Here is a 21,021-nt window from a genome sequence, read left to right on the forward strand (position 1 = left end):
TTGTGGCCAAAAATTATATTGCGGCCAAAAAAAGATCCCTAATTGAGATAAAAAAGAGGAACGAAGGCCAAAAAGTGGATTGCAACACCTTTCCCTTTAACAGATGACCTCTTACTCATAGCCTTACATGTATCATAATACTCATAACAATAAAAAGTGAAAAAGGCCATTAATTAAAAATACATTTAACAGATAGTGATATATGGCTAAAAATACATATAAAACCAGAAAATATCAAAATAAAGCTTGAAAAATAGTGCAATTCCTAGAACTGCAAAAATTAAGATAAATGGGACTTGATGACATATCTATCCATTTCCCGCATCAACCTCATTAGCTGTTATTGATGAAACAGTTAATGTCCCATTCGACGTTAAGGCCAAAGGGGACATAGGATTTTAAAATGTAAATCCATCGTGTTTCAGCACGGGATAATTCCCTTTTGGCATTAGCTCCTCGCCAATTTGGAGCAAATTGATCAAATGCCACAAACAGCGTGTTGCGGGGGTCTTTATGTCGACAGGAGTCGAAATGTTTCGACACACTGTGGCCAGGAAAACCTTTGCGGATATTGGCCACATGTTCTCCCATGCGTATTTGCATGGTCCGCAGAGTTCGTCCAATGTACTGCTTCCCACATTTACATTGGAGTAGATAAACTACATTTTGTGTTGAACAAGTGATGAAGGAATTAATCGGGTATTCTCTCCCAGTGACCTGAGACCTAATTTTCTCTATCCTCCTACCCTTGAACACATTTAGAGCACAGATATTGCATCTCTTGCAGGGATAGAACCCTTTAAGTTCTGGGAAAAACCTGGGTTTCTGTGGTTTCTCGATAACATTATGGGCCACCTGGTGTCTTAGCGATGGGGCACCTCTAAAAATAACATTAGGCCGGTCTGGGAGGACTGGACCCAGTACTCTGTCATTTTTAATGACGGACCAATGTTTTTGCATAATTTTTTTGACCTCATAATGTTGGGTACTGAACGAGGTGACAAAACAGTTTTTAAACGGTTGATTGTCATTGGTTCTTGTGCGAGGGGCTAATAGATTCGACCTATCCATATCAGCCACCTCCCTGATGGTCTTATCTAAGGAGTCGGCATGATATCCCCTATCCAAAAACTTGCTTTTGAGCTGTGAGGCTTGTGAAAGGAAGCTGTCAAGGTGGGTACAATTACGCCGTAGCCTCATAAATTGTCCTTTGGGGACGGCTTGTAACCACGATTTATGGTGACAGCTATCCACTGGGATAAAGCTGTTTCGGTCGGTCTGTTTAAAGAAGGTGGAAGTAACCAACCTGTCCTCTTCCACAGACAAACTCAAGTCCAAGAAACTGATATTGGTAGTGCTACTGGTACAATCCAGTTTTATACCTCTGTCGTTCTCATTTAGTGTAGACATGAATAGATCAAGGGAACACTGATCACCATCCCATAGGAGGAGGATGTCGTCTATGTACCTCCTCCACAGCACCAGCTGGGGTGGTCGGTCCTTATAGACGACATCCTCCTCCCACCTGGCCATAAATAAATTGGCCAGGCTGGGGGCAAATTTTGCCCCCATAGCCACACCGCGGCACTGTAAAAAATAGGTGTCATTAAACCAAAAAAAATTGTGTGTCATTGCAAAACTCAAAATCTCCAAGATGAACTCAATCTGCTCTTTATCTAACCCACTGAGGGTATTCAGATAATATTGTACCGCCTCATATCCCAATTGATGTGGGATGATCGTGTACAGGGACATGACGTCAGCCGTGGCCACGATCATACCTTCCTTCCATGTGACGTCCTTAATGATGTTGAGGACATGTGTCGTGTCCTTGAGATAGGAAGGCATTTGTGATACCAGTGGTTGGAGAAAGGCATCAACATACCTCCCAATGCGAGAGCATAAGGAGTCTATCCCACTAATGATGGGACGACCGGGGGGTTTAATGGGATTTTTGTGTACTTTAGGGAGAAAGTACATAACTGGCAAACGGGGAGCCAGAGGGACAAGAAACAATTTTTCCTTTTCTTTAAGAATGCCTTTATCAAAGGCTTGATTTACTAGAATCTGAAGCTCTTTTTTGTATTTTACTGTAGGATTCCTATTAAGAATCTGGTAAGTGTCCCTATCGCTCAAAATGTTGTTCATCTCAAGGACATAGTCATCCTTGTCCAGAACGACAATACCGCCGCCTTTGTCGGCCGGACGAATGACTATGTCCTTGTGTTCACACAGTGTCTGTAGCCCAATTTGTAGGGAATTGTTAGTCGGTGGCTTCCTTATCTTAATCTTTTCCAAGTCACCTAGTACCAGTTCTTTGAAGACCCGAACAGAAGAGGAGACTTTTCCAGATGGATTAAATAGAGAGGCGTTGGCGAGGGAAGTATGTGTATACTTGTTGGTATTATTAGAAATGGTTCTACTGGGATTGGATAATATATATCTTTGTATATTCAACTTTCTAATATATTTTTGGACATCAATGAAGGTGTCAAACTTGTTGATTGTCTTTGGAGGTGCAAACTTCAATCCCCGGTTTAGCACGGATTGTTCCTCTTTAGTGAAAGAGGCTTTAGAAAGGTTGAATATACCCCCATCATTTATAGTCGCCTTCTTTTTTGCCCTCGCCTTCCGCCCCCCTCTGGTCCCTCTCTTTGTTCGATATCCCTTTGGATGTTTTGATAGTCTCTGGGAAAATCCCCTTGGTATTGGTTCATATTAGATGGTGGGGGTGGACGAAAATTACGTGGTGAATCGAATTGTTCGTATTCTGACCCAAAACGATCCCTGTTATCATTCCACCCTCTCGGTTCATTCCTAGGATGACGGGTGATGACCCTGTTATCATTAGGGGAATCCCATCCACCATTATCCAGAGGAGTGAACCTATTAAAGGTAGGTACACTACCTCCAGGTCTTGGTGTATAGGGGGCATCATAATAATCATATTGTGATGGCCCCCGTCTGTTATTAGGCAAAAGTTTTTGCTGATTGGCAAAATAAGGCCTATTATTATTCCTATTATTGTTGTTATAATTATTAGACCCTCTGTTGGATGGAACACCTGGGGGGAATTTTTTGATATTATGTCCCTTCCCGCCATTAATGGGCTTATTATTGAACCCTCTAGAAGAAACTTGGCCATTGGGTAATGAGGTGGTGGCTGTCACAGTGTCCATGGGTTCACCCTGAATGTTATCACCCATATTGGCATTAGTGGCTGCCCTAGCGACTTGCCATTTAAACACTGTGTCGTGTTTGCCCCCAGCCTGGCCAATTTATTTATGGCCAGGTGGGAGGAGGATGTCGTCTATAAGGACCGACCACCCCAGCTGGTGCTGTGGAGGAGGTACATAGACGACATCCTCCTCCTATGGGATGGTGATCAGTGTTCCCTTGATCTATTCATGTCTACACTAAATGAGAACGACAGAGGTATAAAACTGGATTGTACCAGTAGCACTACCAATATCAGTTTCTTGGACTTGAGTTTGTCTGTGGAAGAGGACAGGTTGGTTACTTCCACCTTCTTTAAACAGACCGACCGAAACAGCTTTATCCCAGTGGATAGCTGTCACCATAAATCGTGGTTACAAGCCGTCCCCAAAGGACAATTTATGAGGCTACGGCGTAATTGTACCCACCTTGACAGCTTCCTTTCACAAGCCTCACAGCTCAAAAGCAAGTTTTTGGATAGGGGATATCATGCCGACTCCTTAGATAAGACCATCAGGGAGGTGGCTGATATGGATAGGTCGAATCTATTAGCCCCTCGCACAAGAACCAATGACAATCAACCGTTTAAAAACTGTTTTGTCACCTCGTTCAGTACCCAACATTATGAGGTCAAAAAAATTATGCAAAAACATTGGTCCGTCATTAAAAATGACAGAGTACTGGGTCCAGTCCTCCCAGACCGGCCTAATGTTATTTTTAGAGGTGCCCCATCGCTAAGACACCAGGTGGCCCATAATGTTATCGAGAAACCACAGAAACCCAGGTTTTTCCCAGAACTTAAAGGGTTCTATCCCTGCAAGAGATGCAATATCTGTGCTCTAAATGTGTTCAAGGGTAGGAGGATAGAGAAAATTAGGTCTCAGGTCACTGGGAGAGAATACCCGATTAATTCCTTCATCACTTGTTCAACACAAAATGTAGTTTATCTACTCCAATGTAAATGTGGGAAGCAGTACATTGGACGAACTCTGCGGACCATGCAAATACGCATGGGAGAACATGTGGCCAATATCCGCAAAGGTTTTCCTGGCCACAGTGTGTCGAAACATTTCGACTCCTGTCGACATAAAGACCCCCGCAACACGCTGTTTGTGGCATTTGATCAATTTGCTCCAAATTGGCGAGGAGCTAATGCCAAAAGGGAATTATCCCGTGCTGAAACACGATGGATTTACATTTTAAAATCCTATGTCCCCTTTGGCCTTAACGTCGAATGGGACATTAACTGTTTCATCAATAACAGCTAATGAGGTTGATGCGGGAAATGGATAGATATGTCATCAAGTCCCATTTATCTTAATTTTTGCAGTTCTAGGAATTGCACTATTTTTCAAGCTTTATTTTGATATTTTCTGGTTTTATATGTATTTTTAGCCATATATCACTATCTGTTAAATGTATTTTTAATTAATGGCCTCTTTCACTTTTTATTGTTATGAGTATTATGATACATGTAAGGCTATGAGTAAGAGGTCATCTGTTAAAGGGAAAGGTGTTGCAATCCACTTTTTGGCCTTCGTTCCTCTTTTTTATCTCAATTAGGGATCTTTTTTTGGCCGCAATATAATTTTTGGCCACAAGATGGCGCTATGCACAATTGGTGGCTATTCTCTCTATATTGCCGTTTTTTCTATACTGCTTGTTTTTGTTTTTGGGCCGCTGTTTGTATAATTAACATAGTGGCTCATTTAATATTCTATTATATTAATGTTAGAACGAAAGAGGACAGAGTGTTCCAACCCTGTCCCTTGTGAACATCTAGATCGTTTTCACATATTAATCATTTCCGCCCTCAACGGCCAAACAGCGGATGCGTCACTTCCGCCCTTCTTCTTCTTTAATTGGAGGATTATCCGGAAGTGATGAGCATATGGGGTATTTACCAGGCGTGACCGCGATGTCCGGTAACCACGCCCCTGACGACGTCACTCTGACGAAACCGGTCGGGAGGTTCCGGACATCGCGCCTGTCACGCCCCCAAGACGCCGGCTCGTGTTTTATCCTAGCGGGACGCCGCTATTGTATATTGTCTGCACATACATGTCTGCCATAATGTAAGTAGAACTTTAATAAAACCTATTTAATTGTATTACGGGATTACGCTATGATTTCCTTCATTCCTTGCATACTGCCATACATATTGGAGTCATATCTGCCTTGTGACTGAGCGGGGTATAGGAACACACGGAATTGATCCTGGTCCACTGAAGTGGAGGAGAAAGTCCATCCCATTAGGGCTAACACTTCACGCCTAAGTGGCTTATCCATTAATTTGGAGGCCCACTAGTTGCGGTAAGCAGCCACCTTATTTACACATTTGGGTGTCTTTCCAACTCTGCTCTCCGCACCTTGGGATTTCTACTCTGCATTGGACTCTCTACCATCCTTGCAAGTTGATTGTCTTTTTTAATATAATGGACTCATGTTTCTATGTACACTTGGGTTTGGTTGAGTGATTAACCATACTACAGTTTTTAGCCTTTTTATGTATGATTTATTTCAATGTTCCTAGCGCTGCACTATTTTGATATAAGTTATTGCCATAAAAAGTGTATGGGGACCCGGATACTGCCCTGGGGGACATGTATCAATGCAAAAATGTTTTTTTAAAACAGTTGTTTTTACAGGAGCAGTGATTTTATTAATGCTTGAAGTGAAACAATAAAAATGAAAAATTCCTTTAAATATCGTGCCTGGGGGTCACCTTAATGTGCCTGTAAAGTGAGGCATTTGTCCGATGTTTGTAGCCTGCTGCAGAAATACTGACATTTCCAAAGGAAAAAGTGTCATTTAAACTTGCTCACGGCTGTAATGTATTGTCGGCTCCCGGGAATACAGATAAAAAAAATGGAGAAAAAAAACAGCGTGGGGTCCCCCCCCCCCCAGTCCACACCAGGCCCTTCAGATCTGGTACAGATTTTATGGGGAACCCCATGCCAAAATTGAAAAAAAAACATGCCCCCCCCCCAAATATATACCAGACCCTTATCTTAGCAAGCAGCCTGGCTGGCCAGGATAGGGGGGAGAATCAAGTTCCCCCCCCTCCTGAACCATACCAGACTGCTTGCCCTCAACATTGGGAGGGTGCTTTGGGAAGCCCCCCAAAGCACCTTGTCCCCATGTTTATGGGGACAAGGGCCTCTTCTGGACAACCCTGGGATGTAGTTGTTGGGGTCTGTGGTCGGGGGGCTTTTCAGAATCTGGAACCCCCCTTTAAAAAGGGGGCACCAAGATCCCGGGCCCCCACCTATGTGATTGGATATTGGGTACATCGTACCCCTACCCATTCACCAAAAAAAGTGTACAAAAAAAATAAACACAAAAGCCAGTTTTTGACAAGTCCTTTATTAAAAAATAAAAATAAACAAGTAGTGTCCCCCGATGTAAAGCCATTGTCAATCACATCACCCGCCTCACCCAAAAAATAGAAAAAAAAAGTCACTCCTGCCTCTTCACACACCCTCCAGCTAATGAGCCGATTGAGCCATGACAGCTGTCTTATAGGAAAGGGGCGGAGACACCCAGTTACATCAACCCCCCCCCCCCCCTTCTGACATAACATGACATGACATTGCTCCCTGTCTTTAACATTGGCATCTAGGGGAAATCTCGGTCAGCTTGGCATGGCACTGCTCACAAAGTATAAGTGACAGGGATACAAAACTTGGGGAGTACTGAGAGGGGGCCCAGGACTACAACATATCTATACATTATAAAAGTAGGGTATAACCTGTACCCTATACTGACTGCACTAAACTATCTCAACTCACTATCCACTAACTACCTGCCTAATCTCTATTATCATACACTATACACGGCTGCATGTAAGCAGCAGTCTTATATAGTGTAGGGCGTGGACTTAGCCCCTGAGCCATGATTGGCTAAAGGCAGCCTGCCTTTGGCCAATCATGGCTCTTACAGGACACTGTGCTGTCATTGGCCAAAGCATACAGGTCATGGTGATGGGCAATCATCAGCAATTTATTCACTACACCAGCGCAGTGCATTATGTGCATTATGAACTTCCCGCCAAGCGCCTCATTTGTTCATGTGTTCAGCAAACACACGAACAGCTGATGTTCGAGTTGAACTTACATTTGACTCAAACATCAAGCCCATCCCTAGTGGAGGGAGAAGAAAAGTGCAGTAATCTTTACCAAAAAAAAAGGCGCCATCAGTAATCATTAATTTCATACAATGTAGAAGGATGTTCAGGCTGCAAAGTGTAAAGTGGTTACAGAATCACTTTATGGGACTTTAAAAGTTTTCATTTTCTAATTCAATATCAGAGTTTCTATTTAAAGAAATATAAAGCTTACCAGAATGGTTTGATATTTCTCCTTCTGAACATGGAGCACAATTATAGCAACATGGGTGATATCCTTCTCTTATGGATATTCTGAACCCTGGAAGACATTCCTCGGAGCATCGACCCCTTGGGACCTAAGATAATATGGAAACATATGAACTATTCAAGAAGAGTAGGGTTGAGCGAACCCGGACTGTATTGTTTATGTTCGTACCAGACTTTTGGGTATTCGGTACCCGGACCAGAACCCGGACATTTCACTGTATGTTAGGGTACTGTCCGTTGTTCGGTAATGTTATTTTAATGTTTTGGCGCAGTTTTAATGGCGCTCTTTCAACAGGTGCAAGGCAGCCAATCAGCAAGCATTTAACTAGTGTGCCCTAGAAGCCATTACAGCCATGTCTACTAATGGCATGGCTGTGATAGGCCAGTGCAGCATGTGACCCAGACTCTATATAAGCTGGAGTCACACAGCGCCGCACGTCACTCTGCTAATACTACTGTAGGGAGAGGTTCCTGACTGCTGCTGAGGGAGAGATAGGACTTTACTATAGGGCGAGGCTGGAGAGATTGCTTGTAGGGAAAGCATAGGAGGAACAATCTGCTTTATCATACAGCAATCTACATTGATTTGATTTTGTGGGGTGCAGTGCACAATGTTATTGCCAGGAGGGAGAGATAGGAGTTTACTGTAGGGCCAGGCTGGAGAGATTGCTTGTAGGGAAAGCATAGATAGGAACAATCGGCTTTAATCAGACAGCAATCTACATTGATTGTATTGTATGGGGGTGCAGTAGAACGATCTTTATGCCCTGACCTGAGCCAAGTGAGGAGGAGAAGGGAGAAACAAAAAAATTTTATCAGTCTGTTAGGCGTGCGGTGCTGCACATTTCATGCAACCTCAGTGTATATGTGTGTGCTTAATCTGCATTGAAAAAATTAAAAACTTTTTTTCCTTCATATTTAAATTTAAAGACTGTATGTCAGACAGAGATTGCTTTTCTAACCTGCTCTTCAAAAAGCACCAATGTGAGGGGAAAATAGTTATTTTACAGTATTTAGGGTAAAAAAAATATTTTTCAGTTTTTCATTCATACATTACAGTGAGATACACCCATTGCATACTGTTGTATTGCACCTTGCAATAAAATAAAACATTTAGGGGCAAAAAAAGTTAATTGTGGCCCTGTCCGCTTATGTTACAGTGAGATACACCCATTGCATACTGTTGAATTGTGCCTTGCAATAAAAAACTATTTAGGGGACAAAAAAATTTGATTGCGGCCCTGTCCGCATAAGTTACAGTGAGATACACCCATTGCATACTGTTGAATTGTGCCTTGCAATAAAAAACTATTTAGGGGACAAAAAAATTTGATTGCGGCCCTGTCCGCATAAGTTACAGTGAGATACACCCATTGCATACTGTTGTATTGCGCCATGCAATAAAAAAATACATTTAGGGGCATAAAAAGGTGATTGCGGCCCTGTCCGCATATGTTATAGTGAGAGATACACCCATGGCATACTGTTGAATTGCGCCTTGCAATAAAAAACTATTTAGGGGACAAAAAAGTTGATTGCGGCCCTGTCTGCATATGTTACAGTGACATACACCCTTTGCATACTGTTGTATTGTGCCTTGCAATAAAAAAACTATTTAGGGGACAAAAAAGTTGATTGCCGCCCTGTCTGCATATGTTACAGTGAGATATACCCTTTGCATACTGTTGGGGCCTTAAATAGAGACAAACGCCGCAATGGCGGCAGAGGAGATGACACGTGGATGGCGATCACAATGGAGGTATTCAAGATATATGGCATTATGGAGCAAGGCTGGAAATGGATTACAAGCATATAATAATAAGGTCTATTTTAAATTCTTTTTAAAGATTCATCTTTAACTGATGATGGCAGATTTTTAATCTCTATCCAATTTGGATTTATCTATTGCATACCAAATACCAACTTTGATGTCTTGCAATATCAGTCACATTGTTAATTCCATCTAGTAACTTAGTGCTGTGAACAGCTATACCATTGCTGTAAATTGCCATAGGTAAGGAAATGAGAATATATATATATATACAGTGGGTACGGAAAGTATTCAGACCCCCTTAAATTTTTCACTCTTTGTTATATTGCAGCCATTTGCTAAAATCATTTAAGTTTATTCTTCTCCCTCATGAATGTACACATAGCACCCCATACTGACAGAAAAACACAGAATTGTTGGCATTGTTGCAGATTTATTAAAAAAGAAAAATTGAAATATCACATTCGCATTATGAGAATAGATAAAGTCTCTTTCTTTCTTTAACCACTTACCCACTGGGCACTTAAACCCCCTTCCTAATTTTCAGCTTTCAGTGCTCTCACATTTTGAATGACAATCACTCATGCAACACTGTCCCCATATGAAATTTCCATCCTTTTTTCACACAAACAGAGCTTTCTTTTGGTGGTATTTAATCATAATTGTTTTTTTTTATTTTTTGCGCTATAAATGAAAAAATACTGAAAATTTTGTAAAAAAATAGATTTTTCTTCGTTTTGGTTTTAAATTTTGTAAATTTAGTCATTTTTCTTCATAAATTTTGGCACAAACTTATACTGCTACATATCTTTAGTAAAAATAACCCAAATAAGTATACATTTTATGGTCTTTGTGAAGGGTATAGAGTCTACAAGCCACGGTACCAATCATTGAAAATTGATCACACCTGATGTACTGATGGCCTATCTCATTTCTTGAGACCCTGTCAAGTGAGGACAGTACAAATACCCCCCAAATGACCCCTTTTTTGGAAGTAGACATTCCAAGGTATTTATTAAGAGGCATGGTGAGTTTTTTGAAGTTTTAATTTTTTCCCACAATTCTTTGAAAAATTAAGATTTAAAAAAAATATATATATATTTTTCACAAAATGGTTATATTACAAAGTTATTTCTCACACACTGTACAGGCATACTTGCAACTACACCCCAAAATACATTTTGCTACTCCTCCTGAGTAAGGATGATCGAACGGTTCAGGTTGACCATCGGTTTGACCCGAACATTGGGTGTTCGAAATTCGGCCGAATTCTGAACTTTTTGCGGTAAATGTTCGGTATTCGGTCATCAGAACCGTCCAAAATGCAAAGGGACAGGAAGTGGGCTTTAAAAGCCTATGATTGGCCCAGAAACGTCAGCAAAAGCCAATGAGGGGGCAGGAGTCTGCTAGGAACGTGATTGTAGTGACTACGGGGAGCAGAGGCCAATCAGGAGTGAATACACCCCCCCATTATATAACATAGCCCCGCCTAACCTCTAGCACTGTAATACAGAGGCTCTGGAAGAGAGTGGATATGAAAATGTGGTTTTTGATCTCAATAGAGCCCTTTAGTAATTTTTTGCCACTGTCCCGTAGTAGAATAGATTGGTTTGTGGGTGCCTCATACCCAAAATGTGGGGACTTTATGGGCAAGAGTAAATCAGAGAGTAAGGTATAAAAAAAGGTCATTTATTAACTAATTACAATAATGCAAGGTTTTAACTGAGGAAACCCAATAAACAAGAAATTTGGTGAATGGGTACAGGCCCATTGTGTAGGAGGTGAGAAAGTAAGGAGAGTTTTGTGACAGGTGAGAATAAGTTGACTTAGGCGGACGTTTAACTCTGTTGTTCCGTCGGTATTTGGAACTAGGTCCAGAGTGAAAGAGTCCTGGAGGTAGTCCTGCGCGTTTCGGCCATATGTGGCCTTTTTCACGGATTAGTCACCAGTTCTAGGGATAACAATAATATATGTAAGAATTCTTGCATAAGCTCAACAAAGGAAAATATGCAAAAATATATTTATTTCTCATATCAAGTATATAACATACATATTTTTTTAGCCCGATCCATGCATGTACAGTGGGTACGGAAAGTATTCTGACCCCCTTAAATTTTTCACTCTTTGTTATATTGCAGCCATTTGCTAAAATCATTTAGGTTCATTCTTCTTCCTCATGAATGTACACATAGCACCCCATACTGACAGAAAAACACAGAATTGATGACATTGTTGCAGATTTATTAAAAAAGAAAAATTGAAATATCACATGGTCCTAAGTATTCAGACCCTTTGCTCAGTTTTTAGTAGAAGCCCCCTTTTGATCTAATACAGCCAGGAGTCTTTTTGGGAAAGATGCAACAAGTCTTTCACACCTGGATTTGGGATCCTCTGCCATTCCTCCTTGCAGATCCTCTCCAGTTCTGTCAGGTTGGATGGTAAACGTTGGTGGACAGCCATTTTTAGGTCTCTCCAGAGACGCTCAATTGGGTTTAAGTCAGGGCTCTGGCTGGGCCATTCAAGAACAGTCACGGAGTTGTTGTGAAGCCACTCCTTCATTATTTTAGCTGTGTGCTTAGGGTCATTGTCTTGTTGGAAGGTAAACCTTCGGCCCAGTCTGAGGTCCAGAGCACTCTGGAGAAGGTTTTTGTCCAGGATATCCCTGTACTTGGCCGCATTCATCTTTCCCTCGATTGCAACCAGTCGTCCTGTCCCTGCAGCTGAAAAACACCCCCACAGCATGATGCTGCCACCACCATGCTTCACTTTTTGGACTGTATTGGACAGGTGATGAGCAGTGCCTGGTTTTCTCCACACATACCGCTTAGAATTAAGGCCAAAAAGTTCTATTTTGGTCTCATCAGACCAGAGAATCTTATTTCTCACCATCTTGGAGTCCTTCAGGTGTTTTTCTAGCAAACTCCATGCAGGCTTTCATGTGTCTGACACTGAGGAGAGGCTTCCGTCGGGCCACTCTACCATAAAGCCCCGACTGGTGGAGGGCTGCAGTGATGGTTGACTTTCTACAACTTTCTCCCATCTCCTGACTGCATCTCTGAAGCTCAGCCACAGAGATCTTTGGGTTCTTCTTTACCTCTCTCACCAAGGCTCTTCTCCCCCGATAGCTCAGTTTGGCCGGACGGCCAGCTCTAGGAAGGGTTCTGGTCATCCCAAACGTCTTCCATTTGAGGATTATGGAGGCCAATGTGCTCTTAGGAACCTTAAGTGCAGCAGAACTCTTTTTGTAACCTTGGCCAGATATGTGCCTTGCCACAATTCTGTCTCTGAGCTCTTCAGGCAGTTCCTTTGACCTCATGATTCTCATTTGCTCTGACATGCATTGTGATCTGGAAGGTCTTATATAGACAGGTGTGTGTATTATATTTAACCATCAATAAAATATGTTTGAAGCCATATTTGTACAGAGAGTATCTGTAGTAGGTAAAAATATTTACTTCAGGTTTAGCTATGGTGTTTAACCTTAGTTGTGGGATCCCAGTGGGTGCCCTCATGGTTATGCCTCCATGGGCTGGATGTCTGCCAGAGTGCAGTTTTAGGTTAGTTTCACTTCAATCTGGTGGCTTTAAAAAGACAGATTGCTCATAGTGATGAAAAGGTATATATATTTTTCCAATTTGTTCCATTTCAAAAAATATATTTGCTTCATGTGGATTTCGAACACTTACTTGGAAACAGGTATGTGACAACATGTGAAGGTTTGATGGTAGAAAAAGCGGCAGCTTCGGTCTTCCAGATCTGTCCTCTCCCTCTAGCGGAGATGGACTGAGGATCTGTGAATGTTCCCCGGCCTTTTATGTGGGTTGCGCATGCGCTGTTCAGCGCTGCGTGGCACCACGTGACTTGATCCTTACGTAACCGTCCAAGTGGTGCGCATGCACAGAGACTCTGGCGCATCTCGGCGGCCATTCAGTCATGTCTCATCGGCCGCCGGCACGGCTAAAGGGAGTCCTGCGTATCCCGAGGTGGACGGGGATTCTAGAGGTGCAAAGCACCGTTCTAAGGCTCTAAATTGTCCCGATTTGAGGATCGGGGCGGGCCGTGCCAGGTGCAGTGGAAACAGGAGGTCGGGCATAGCATGTTGGGCTTAACATTTCAGTTACATATTAAAAGTATATGCAATCCTCAAAGGGAAAAAATAATAAGTGGTGGAATAAAAGCATAATAGTATTCTGGTATTATATAGGCACATCATACATGCATGTTTATAAGTATTAACAGCAGTTTTTCATTTCTGGGGTAAGAAGGTGCACCATCAGGTGCCTGGGTAGATCTGGGTTAACGACCAATAGGACAACCCAAAAAAAAAAAAAATGTGGTGGGCATATCTATCCAGAAACAGGTAAGTTTGAAGAAACCACAGTAGTTTGCAAAGAGGATAGTACCAAAAAAGGATGTTCCTTGTTTTATGTATTTATACTACCAAATATGCTCTCATCACCGATCTGTGATGCCTGTTTCTACTACAACATTGTAAGTGTTTTCAAGTCTTGTGCGGCAATAAATAATTTATGCAGTCTGCGCTATGAAAGTGTCCCTGCTTTTTGTCTTATATCACACAAACCTCCACTTACAGGTCCAGGACTGAGTCCGTCAGTCCTGGACCTGTGAGTGGAGGATCGCATCTTATCTAAAGGCCCGTACACACGTACCGATCGTCGGCCGAAAAGCTTCGGCCGACGACCAATCTGCCGATTGTAGGCTTGTTAGTATGATGCCTCCGACAGCCGTCAGCGCACATTCTGCCGACAAGAATCTGTCATGCAAGCATTAACATTTTTGTATGCCGACACCAGAGCGGCCGATTGTTCGCCAGTCAGTACAGAATTCGGCCGACAGACCGCAGATTTGCAAGACTGGGCATGCTCAGAAAAGAAAAAACACAGGGAAAGTTAACCATTACATGACATCACTTCTGCAGTCGGCTGTAGTCGGCGGACAAAATTCTTGTGCTGTCTTTGCACTTTTCAACAGACACCGACAGCCCGGGGACAAAAGACGGCCGATCGTTCGCCGACGATCGGTACGTGTGTACGGGGCTTTATGCTTTTGGCTCTTTTGATCTCTATAATGGGGATCATCGCTATCTGGTAAGCAGTGGTGATAACAGAGTGCCTGGATGCGGTTCTCCGGTTCTGAGGGCTTTCACCTTTTCTTGAGTTTGGAGTGAACACTTTAAGGACTGTTTTCGTCCAATTGATTTGGGACATTTGTTTGGATTTAGCGCCACAGTTATTGCCATATTTGTTTTAATCTGTGCTATTCCGGATTTGTGTGGTTGCTTCCATATTTTATTACTTGTCATAATATTTTGAGTTTTTAGCGCAGCAATATTGTGATTTATTGATTTTAGCTTGAATTTTATTAAGTGCTGCAGCTATATTTCACTATTTATTACCTTTACCTTTACAATTTACTTGTTTATTATATCCTGCAAATGGATATTTTTGAATTTCGCACTGCACACACTATCGATACAGAGGGAATATTCATCTCTGTAGATGCTACCTCAGATGACTTGGGAGGTTTGTTTCTGAGGTTAAAAAATCTGATGACTGCTGAACTCCATGCCAATTGGGATGTGGCTTTTTTTTAAAAGTACATAGTCGATGGTATGGTGCCCAGGAGTCTCAGATGGGAAGTTTTCCCTCAAAGTGATGTTGCAGATTTAAATGAGTGGTTTTTAATTTTTAATAAAGCCGGGTTAAGCCTACTGAATTTTATGCTTTCTAAAAAGAGACAAAAATGTATTAAATTAGATGAAGATATTAATGCTATTAAGGACAAGCTTAATTCTTTTAAGGGTAAAGATGATTATAAAAATAAATCTGAACTGCTTAAGAAGCATCTTGAAAAGGAGGATGTGGAACAAAGAAATAAAAAACGCAAAAAATATGCAAGGGATCTAGGAGATTATAGCTCTCAGAAGGTTTTTAAATGGCAGTCTGTTAAAACTGACATAGTGTTTAATGACGACTCTGATACACAAATGGAGGTCTCCTCGCCCCCCCCCCCCATGTTGTCATTCGCTCTGGAGAGGTGGGCATTATACAACCCTACTCCCCACTCCCCCAGCCGTCTCAATGGAATCATCAAGGCAGAGGGAGGGGGAAGGGAAGAGGTAGGGGACGTACCCCTTACCCCCATCACCAAGGGGGGAATGTGTACACCTCCAATAGCTTTTCACGACTGGATAATGATGTCATAAAGCCAGGATGCTTTATGATTTCTCATCCTCCTGAGGTTGATGGGCCTCCTGCCTGACAGGGGGGTTGGCCAGTCAATCCTCACCCTGAACATTATCGAGCACCCCCACCTCAACAATATGATCATCAATATGGAGGGGGGAGGGGCAGTATCAGAATCAGCAATATTGGACACCTAACCAGTGTTTTTTTCCCGGGGTCACCGCCAAAACAAAGAGACAAAAAAACCTAAAAGGGGGACCAGAGGGGGGAGGAGACTCCGCTACAAAAAGGAGGCGTCTATGAAAGATGGGGAGCTTTTTAATCTAAGCTCGGCCACCATTTCAAACGACGAAAAACATGTTCTCAATAGGGGTCTGAAATATGCTCCCCCTAAACAACTTAACAAGTTCAAGACATTTATTGACCTCCAAAAGTACATTAGAAAAGTTAATATTAAGAGATATTTGATCACCAATCCTATTGTCTCAAAACAAGAGTATAATATGGGTATTAAAAGTACTAACTTTTCGAATACTTCTACATTTAATCCTCCAGTCCCGGTGGAACCAGCAGTGGCAGTTTTTAGGGATATTGTGGCTAAGGACATTGATCAGCTCAAGATTAGGAAATGTGGAATGGATTCTGCCTTTAATAGAGGTCTAAAATCCCTAAAAGTTCAGAAAGATATTGTGGTGAGGCCTGCGGACAAAGGCGGTGGAATCGTTATTATGGATTCCACAGCCTATGACACTGAAATGTACAGATTATTGGCAGATAGAGAAACCTATCTTCCCTTGAAAGGGGATCCAACAGTGACTTTCAAAAAGGAACTAGTTGCCCTGGTCAATGATGGATACAATAGGAAACTATTGACGAAAAAAGAAAAGGCACCAAGAATCCCTGTAATGTACTTTTTACCTAAAGTGCATAAAGATCCAGTTTGCCCACCCGGGAGGCCCATTATTAGTGGCATTGATTCTGTCACCTCCCGAGTGGGCAAATACATTGATCATTTTCTACAGCCCCTGGTGGCCAGGATGCCATCTTACCTCCAGGACTCCATGCATGTGATCAATGAGCTCAAGAACATCACTTGGCAGGATAATTTCATCTTAGTTACAGTGGATGTTTCATCCCTGTATACGATTATATCCCATCAGCATGAACGAGAGGTGGTATCCCATTTTTTGGGATCCGAAAGTTTGTTGAGTTTCCAAAGAGAATTTATACTTTCCCTTTTGGATTTTGCCATGTCTCAGAATTATTTCTGGTTTGATGGTGTCTTCTACTTGCAGAACAGGGGTGTGGCCATGGGTGCCAAATTTGCACCCAGTATGGCCAACCCGTTCATGGCCAAGTGGGAGGAGGATGTCGTCTTGAATGTGCCTAGGCCGGAGCTTGTGCTCTGGCGTAGGTACATAGACGACATCCTCTTCCTATGGGATGGCACCTCTGATTCTATTCAGGAATTCATGGTGACCCTCAATAACAACCAGAGAGGCATTAGCTTACAATATGAATCCAGCAATACGGAGATCCATTTCTTAGATTTAAAAATCTGTGTGCAAGAAGGTCAGATTGTGACCTCCACCTTCTTTAAGGCTACTGACAGGAACAGATTCATTGACACCACTAGTTGCCATCATAAAGCGTGGCTGGAGTCCGTTCCTGTAAGTCAGCTTTTGCGTTTGAAGCGCAATTGTTCACGCAGGGAGGGTTTCCTGCGTGAGGCCTCTATCCTGAAACTAAAGTTCTTGGAAAAGGGTTATAGAGAAATATTGCTTAATGAAGCAATAGCACGCGCTGATTCACGTGCTAGAGAAGATCTCCTACAACCCAAGGTGAGGGATACTCAAAAATCTTTTGGTTATGCCTTTTTTTCCCTCTTATTCTACACAGTATTTTTCTGTTAAGAAGATACTGCGCCATCACTGGCATATATTACAAAATGACGGGGTTTTGGGCCCTCTCCTTCCACAGCAACCTCAGGTTGTATATAGGGGAGTTCCCCCCCCTTAGGTTGAAAGTGGCTCCTAACATTAGGGATCCCCCCAAAAAAGTTTCCTTCTTCCAGCAGAAGGGAGGCTTTTATAAGTGTAGGAGATGTGCAATTTGTAAGTTGAATGTGGAGAAGGGCAGATGTGTGGAAACCTTTAAATCAGGTTCCACAGGACAGGATTTTACAATTAAGCCCTTCATCTTCTGTTCTACCAAATTTGTGGTATACCTGATTAGATGTCCATGTGGCCTTGACTATGTTGGCCGCACTATCCGAGAGCTTCATGTGAGGCTCAAGGAGCATGTGGCCAACATAGTCAAAGGATATCCGAAACATAGTGTCTCTCGCCACTATGATCAGTGCCATCAAAGAGATCCCAAAGGCACGTTGTTTTTGGGTATTGATAGATTTTCAGGTAATTGGAGGGGCAGTAATCTGACTAGGAGTGTATAGAGACTTGAAACAAGCTGGATTTATAGGTTGAAGTTCTAATTGGGGTTAAATATTGAATGGGACCTGAATGCTTTTATCAGCAATTCGTAGTTTCAGTTTTAGCTTTACCATTCTTATCTGCTCTTAATATTTGATGATGATACTTTTGTAACATTTTTAATTCTTTGCCCTTTGTGTATTTTTTATGTATTTTTATATATTTATGTTGTCTCTTTTATATGTTTTTATATTAGTGGGAATTATAATGTCAATGTGAGTTTCAGGTTATGATGTTTCTCCAGAGTAATTTGTGCTGGGACCTCTAGATGGCGCCGTCTCTTCCAAGTTTCGACCTGATTTATGATATACCTTTTATTCCATAGGATATTTTGTAATGTCCCTTGGAGTTATGGGTGAGGGATCTCACCATATTGTCACGGTTGCTTTTAGTAATAATTGTGATAATAAATCCATTTGACCGTTTGTGGGATGTCATTAATTCTGGTTCCCCCGGATGTAGCCATTCTCATCTGGTTTGGGGCATTTTCCGGTATTTGGAACGCAAGTTTCAGTTCCGGCTTCTGATTTGCTCCAATACTTCTCCTCCGTTGCTATATATAGCGTAGCGTACCTTGAGGCCACACCCCTTGACGAGATCTTTTGATGACGAAGCGCGTCAGGTGGCACTCATGGTGATGCATGCCGTTACGGGGAGGAGACGTGGCGGCCATCTTTTTGGTTATACAGCACGATACGCGGAGAGGAGCTCACATCACCAATCTGTGATGCCTGTTTCTACTACAACATTGTAAGTGTTTTCAAGTCTTGTGTGGCAATAAATAATTTATGCAGTCTGCGCTATGAAAGTGTCCATGCTTTTTGTCTTATATCACACAAACTCTTGAGTTCGTCAGTCCTGGACCTGTGAGTGGAGGATCGCATCTTATCTTATGCTTTTGGCTCTTTTGATCTCTGTAATGGGGATCATCGCTATCTGGTAAGCAGTGGTGATAACAGAGTATGACTGTGACCTGCGACTGACTGTGCTCTGCGACTGACTGTGCTCAGCAACTGACTGTGCTCTGCGACTGGCCGTGCTCAGCAACTGACCTGCTCTGCGACTGACTGTGCTCTGCGACTAACTGTGACCTCCAACTGACTGTGACCTGCGACTAACTGTGCTCTGCGACTGACTGTGACCTGTGACTGACCGTGCTCTGCGACTGACTGTGCTCTGCGACTGACCGTGACCTGCGACTGACTGTGGTCAGTGACTGACTGTGCTCTGCAACTGACTGTGCTCAGCTACTGACTGTGCTCTGCGACAGATTGTAACCTGCGACTGACTGTGACCTTCAACTGACCGTGCTCTGCGACTGACTGTGACCTGTGGCTGACTGTGACCTGCAACTGACTGTGACCTGCGACTAACTGTTCTCTGCGGCTGACTGTGCTCTGCGACTAACTTTTCTCTGTGACTGACTGTGCTCTGCGTCTAACTGTGCTCTGCGACTCACTGTGCTCTGCGACTGACCGTGACCTGCGACTGACTGTGCTCAGTGACTGACTGTGCTCTGCAACTGACTGTGCTCAGCTACTGACTGTGCTCTGCAACAGATTGTAACCTGCGGCTGACTGTGACCTGCGACTGACCGTGCTCTGCGACTGACTGTGACCTGTGACTGACTGTGACCTGTGACTGACTGTGCTCTGCGACTGACTGTGCTCAGTGACTGACCGTGCTCAGCGACTGACCTGCTCTGTGACTGACTGTGCTCTGCTACTAACTGTGACCTGCAACTGACTGTGACCTGCGACTAACTGTGCTCTGCGACTGACTGTGACCTGCGACTGACCGTGCTCTGCGTGCTCTGCGACTGACTGCGACTGACTGTGCTCTGCGACTGACTGTGACCTGTGACTGACCATGCTCTGCGACTGACTGTGACTTACTGTGCTCTGCGACTGAGTGTGACTTACTGTGCTCTGTGACTGACCATGTTCTGCGACTGAGTGTGACTTACTGTGCTCTGCCACTGACTGTGCTCTGCGACTGACCGTGCTCTGCGACTGACAGTGATCTGCGACTGACCGTGCTCTGCGACTGACCGTGCTCTGCGAATGACCGTGCTCAGCGACTGACTGTGCTCTGCAACTGACTGTGACCTGCGAGTGACTGTGCTCTGCGACTGACCGTGCTCTGCGACTGACCGTGCTCAGCGACTGACCGTGCTCTGCGACTGACCGTGCTCTGCGACTGACCGTGATCTGCGACTGAGTGTGTCTGTGAGTACCTGTGAGTGTCTGTGAGTACCTGTGAGTGTCTGGGAGTGTCAGTGAGTGTCGCGGAGTACCAGAGGGTGAGAAAGTAGAGTTAGGAAGCTAGGAAACAGCCATACAGGACATACCTAAATTACTGAATCCCCATTAGATTAGATTAGTAGGTACAATGCCCGGCGAGCGTGGAGATGCATTTCGGTGTACATCTTGTGGTATGTATACGTTCCTCGATCATGCGATCGAGGGCGAATACAAATGCACAGAATGTAAGCACGTTGCTTCCCTGGAAGCTCAGGTCCTGAATCTAGGGAAGCAGCTGGAAACACTGAGATGAATGTCCATACTGAAGGAGAGCTGGGATCGTACCCGACAGGTGCAAGCAGGGGCCTGCACAGAGGAGGACGGAGAAACGGAGGTGCAGGCATCAGAGCAGAGTAGATGGGTGACAGTTAGGAGGGGTAGAAGGGAAAAAGGCAAGGAGGCCGGTCCTGGGCTGGAGCACTCCAATAAATACGCCCGTTGCGTGATGTTGGGGAAACCAGTCAGGGACTAGCATTGCTGGAGCAGAGCGACGCCCCTAGCTGCCAGGGGAAGAACTTCTCCAGTGAGGCCGGGAGAAAGGGAAAGGAAAGACAGGTGCTGGTGGTAGGGGACTCAATCGTTAGAAGGACAGACAGTGCAATCTGTTACAAAGACAGTGAGCGCCGAACAGTCTGCTGTTTTCCCGGGCGCTCAGGTTTGG

General features: G+C 43.4%; 1 protein-coding gene across 1 annotated transcript in view; it reads right to left on the reverse strand.

The window, feature by feature from the left end:
- Positions 1–21,021, reverse strand: part of LOC309569064 (vomeronasal type-2 receptor 26-like) — a gene marked incomplete at both ends in the record, with an annotated part of 52,492 nt that overhangs the window by 9,971 nt on the left and 21,500 nt on the right. Inside the window, one exon of the mRNA XM_082274826.1 lies at positions 7,557–7,680. Coding sequence (XP_082130952.1) covers positions 7,557–7,680 — 124 coding nt within the window. The remainder of the gene's footprint in view (positions 1–7,556; positions 7,681–21,021) is intronic.

The sequence above is a fragment of the Pelophylax lessonae genome (assembly GCF_965119305.1).
Source record: "Pelophylax lessonae genome assembly, chromosome: 1".
Taxonomy (NCBI): domain Eukaryota; kingdom Metazoa; phylum Chordata; class Amphibia; order Anura; family Ranidae; genus Pelophylax; species Pelophylax lessonae.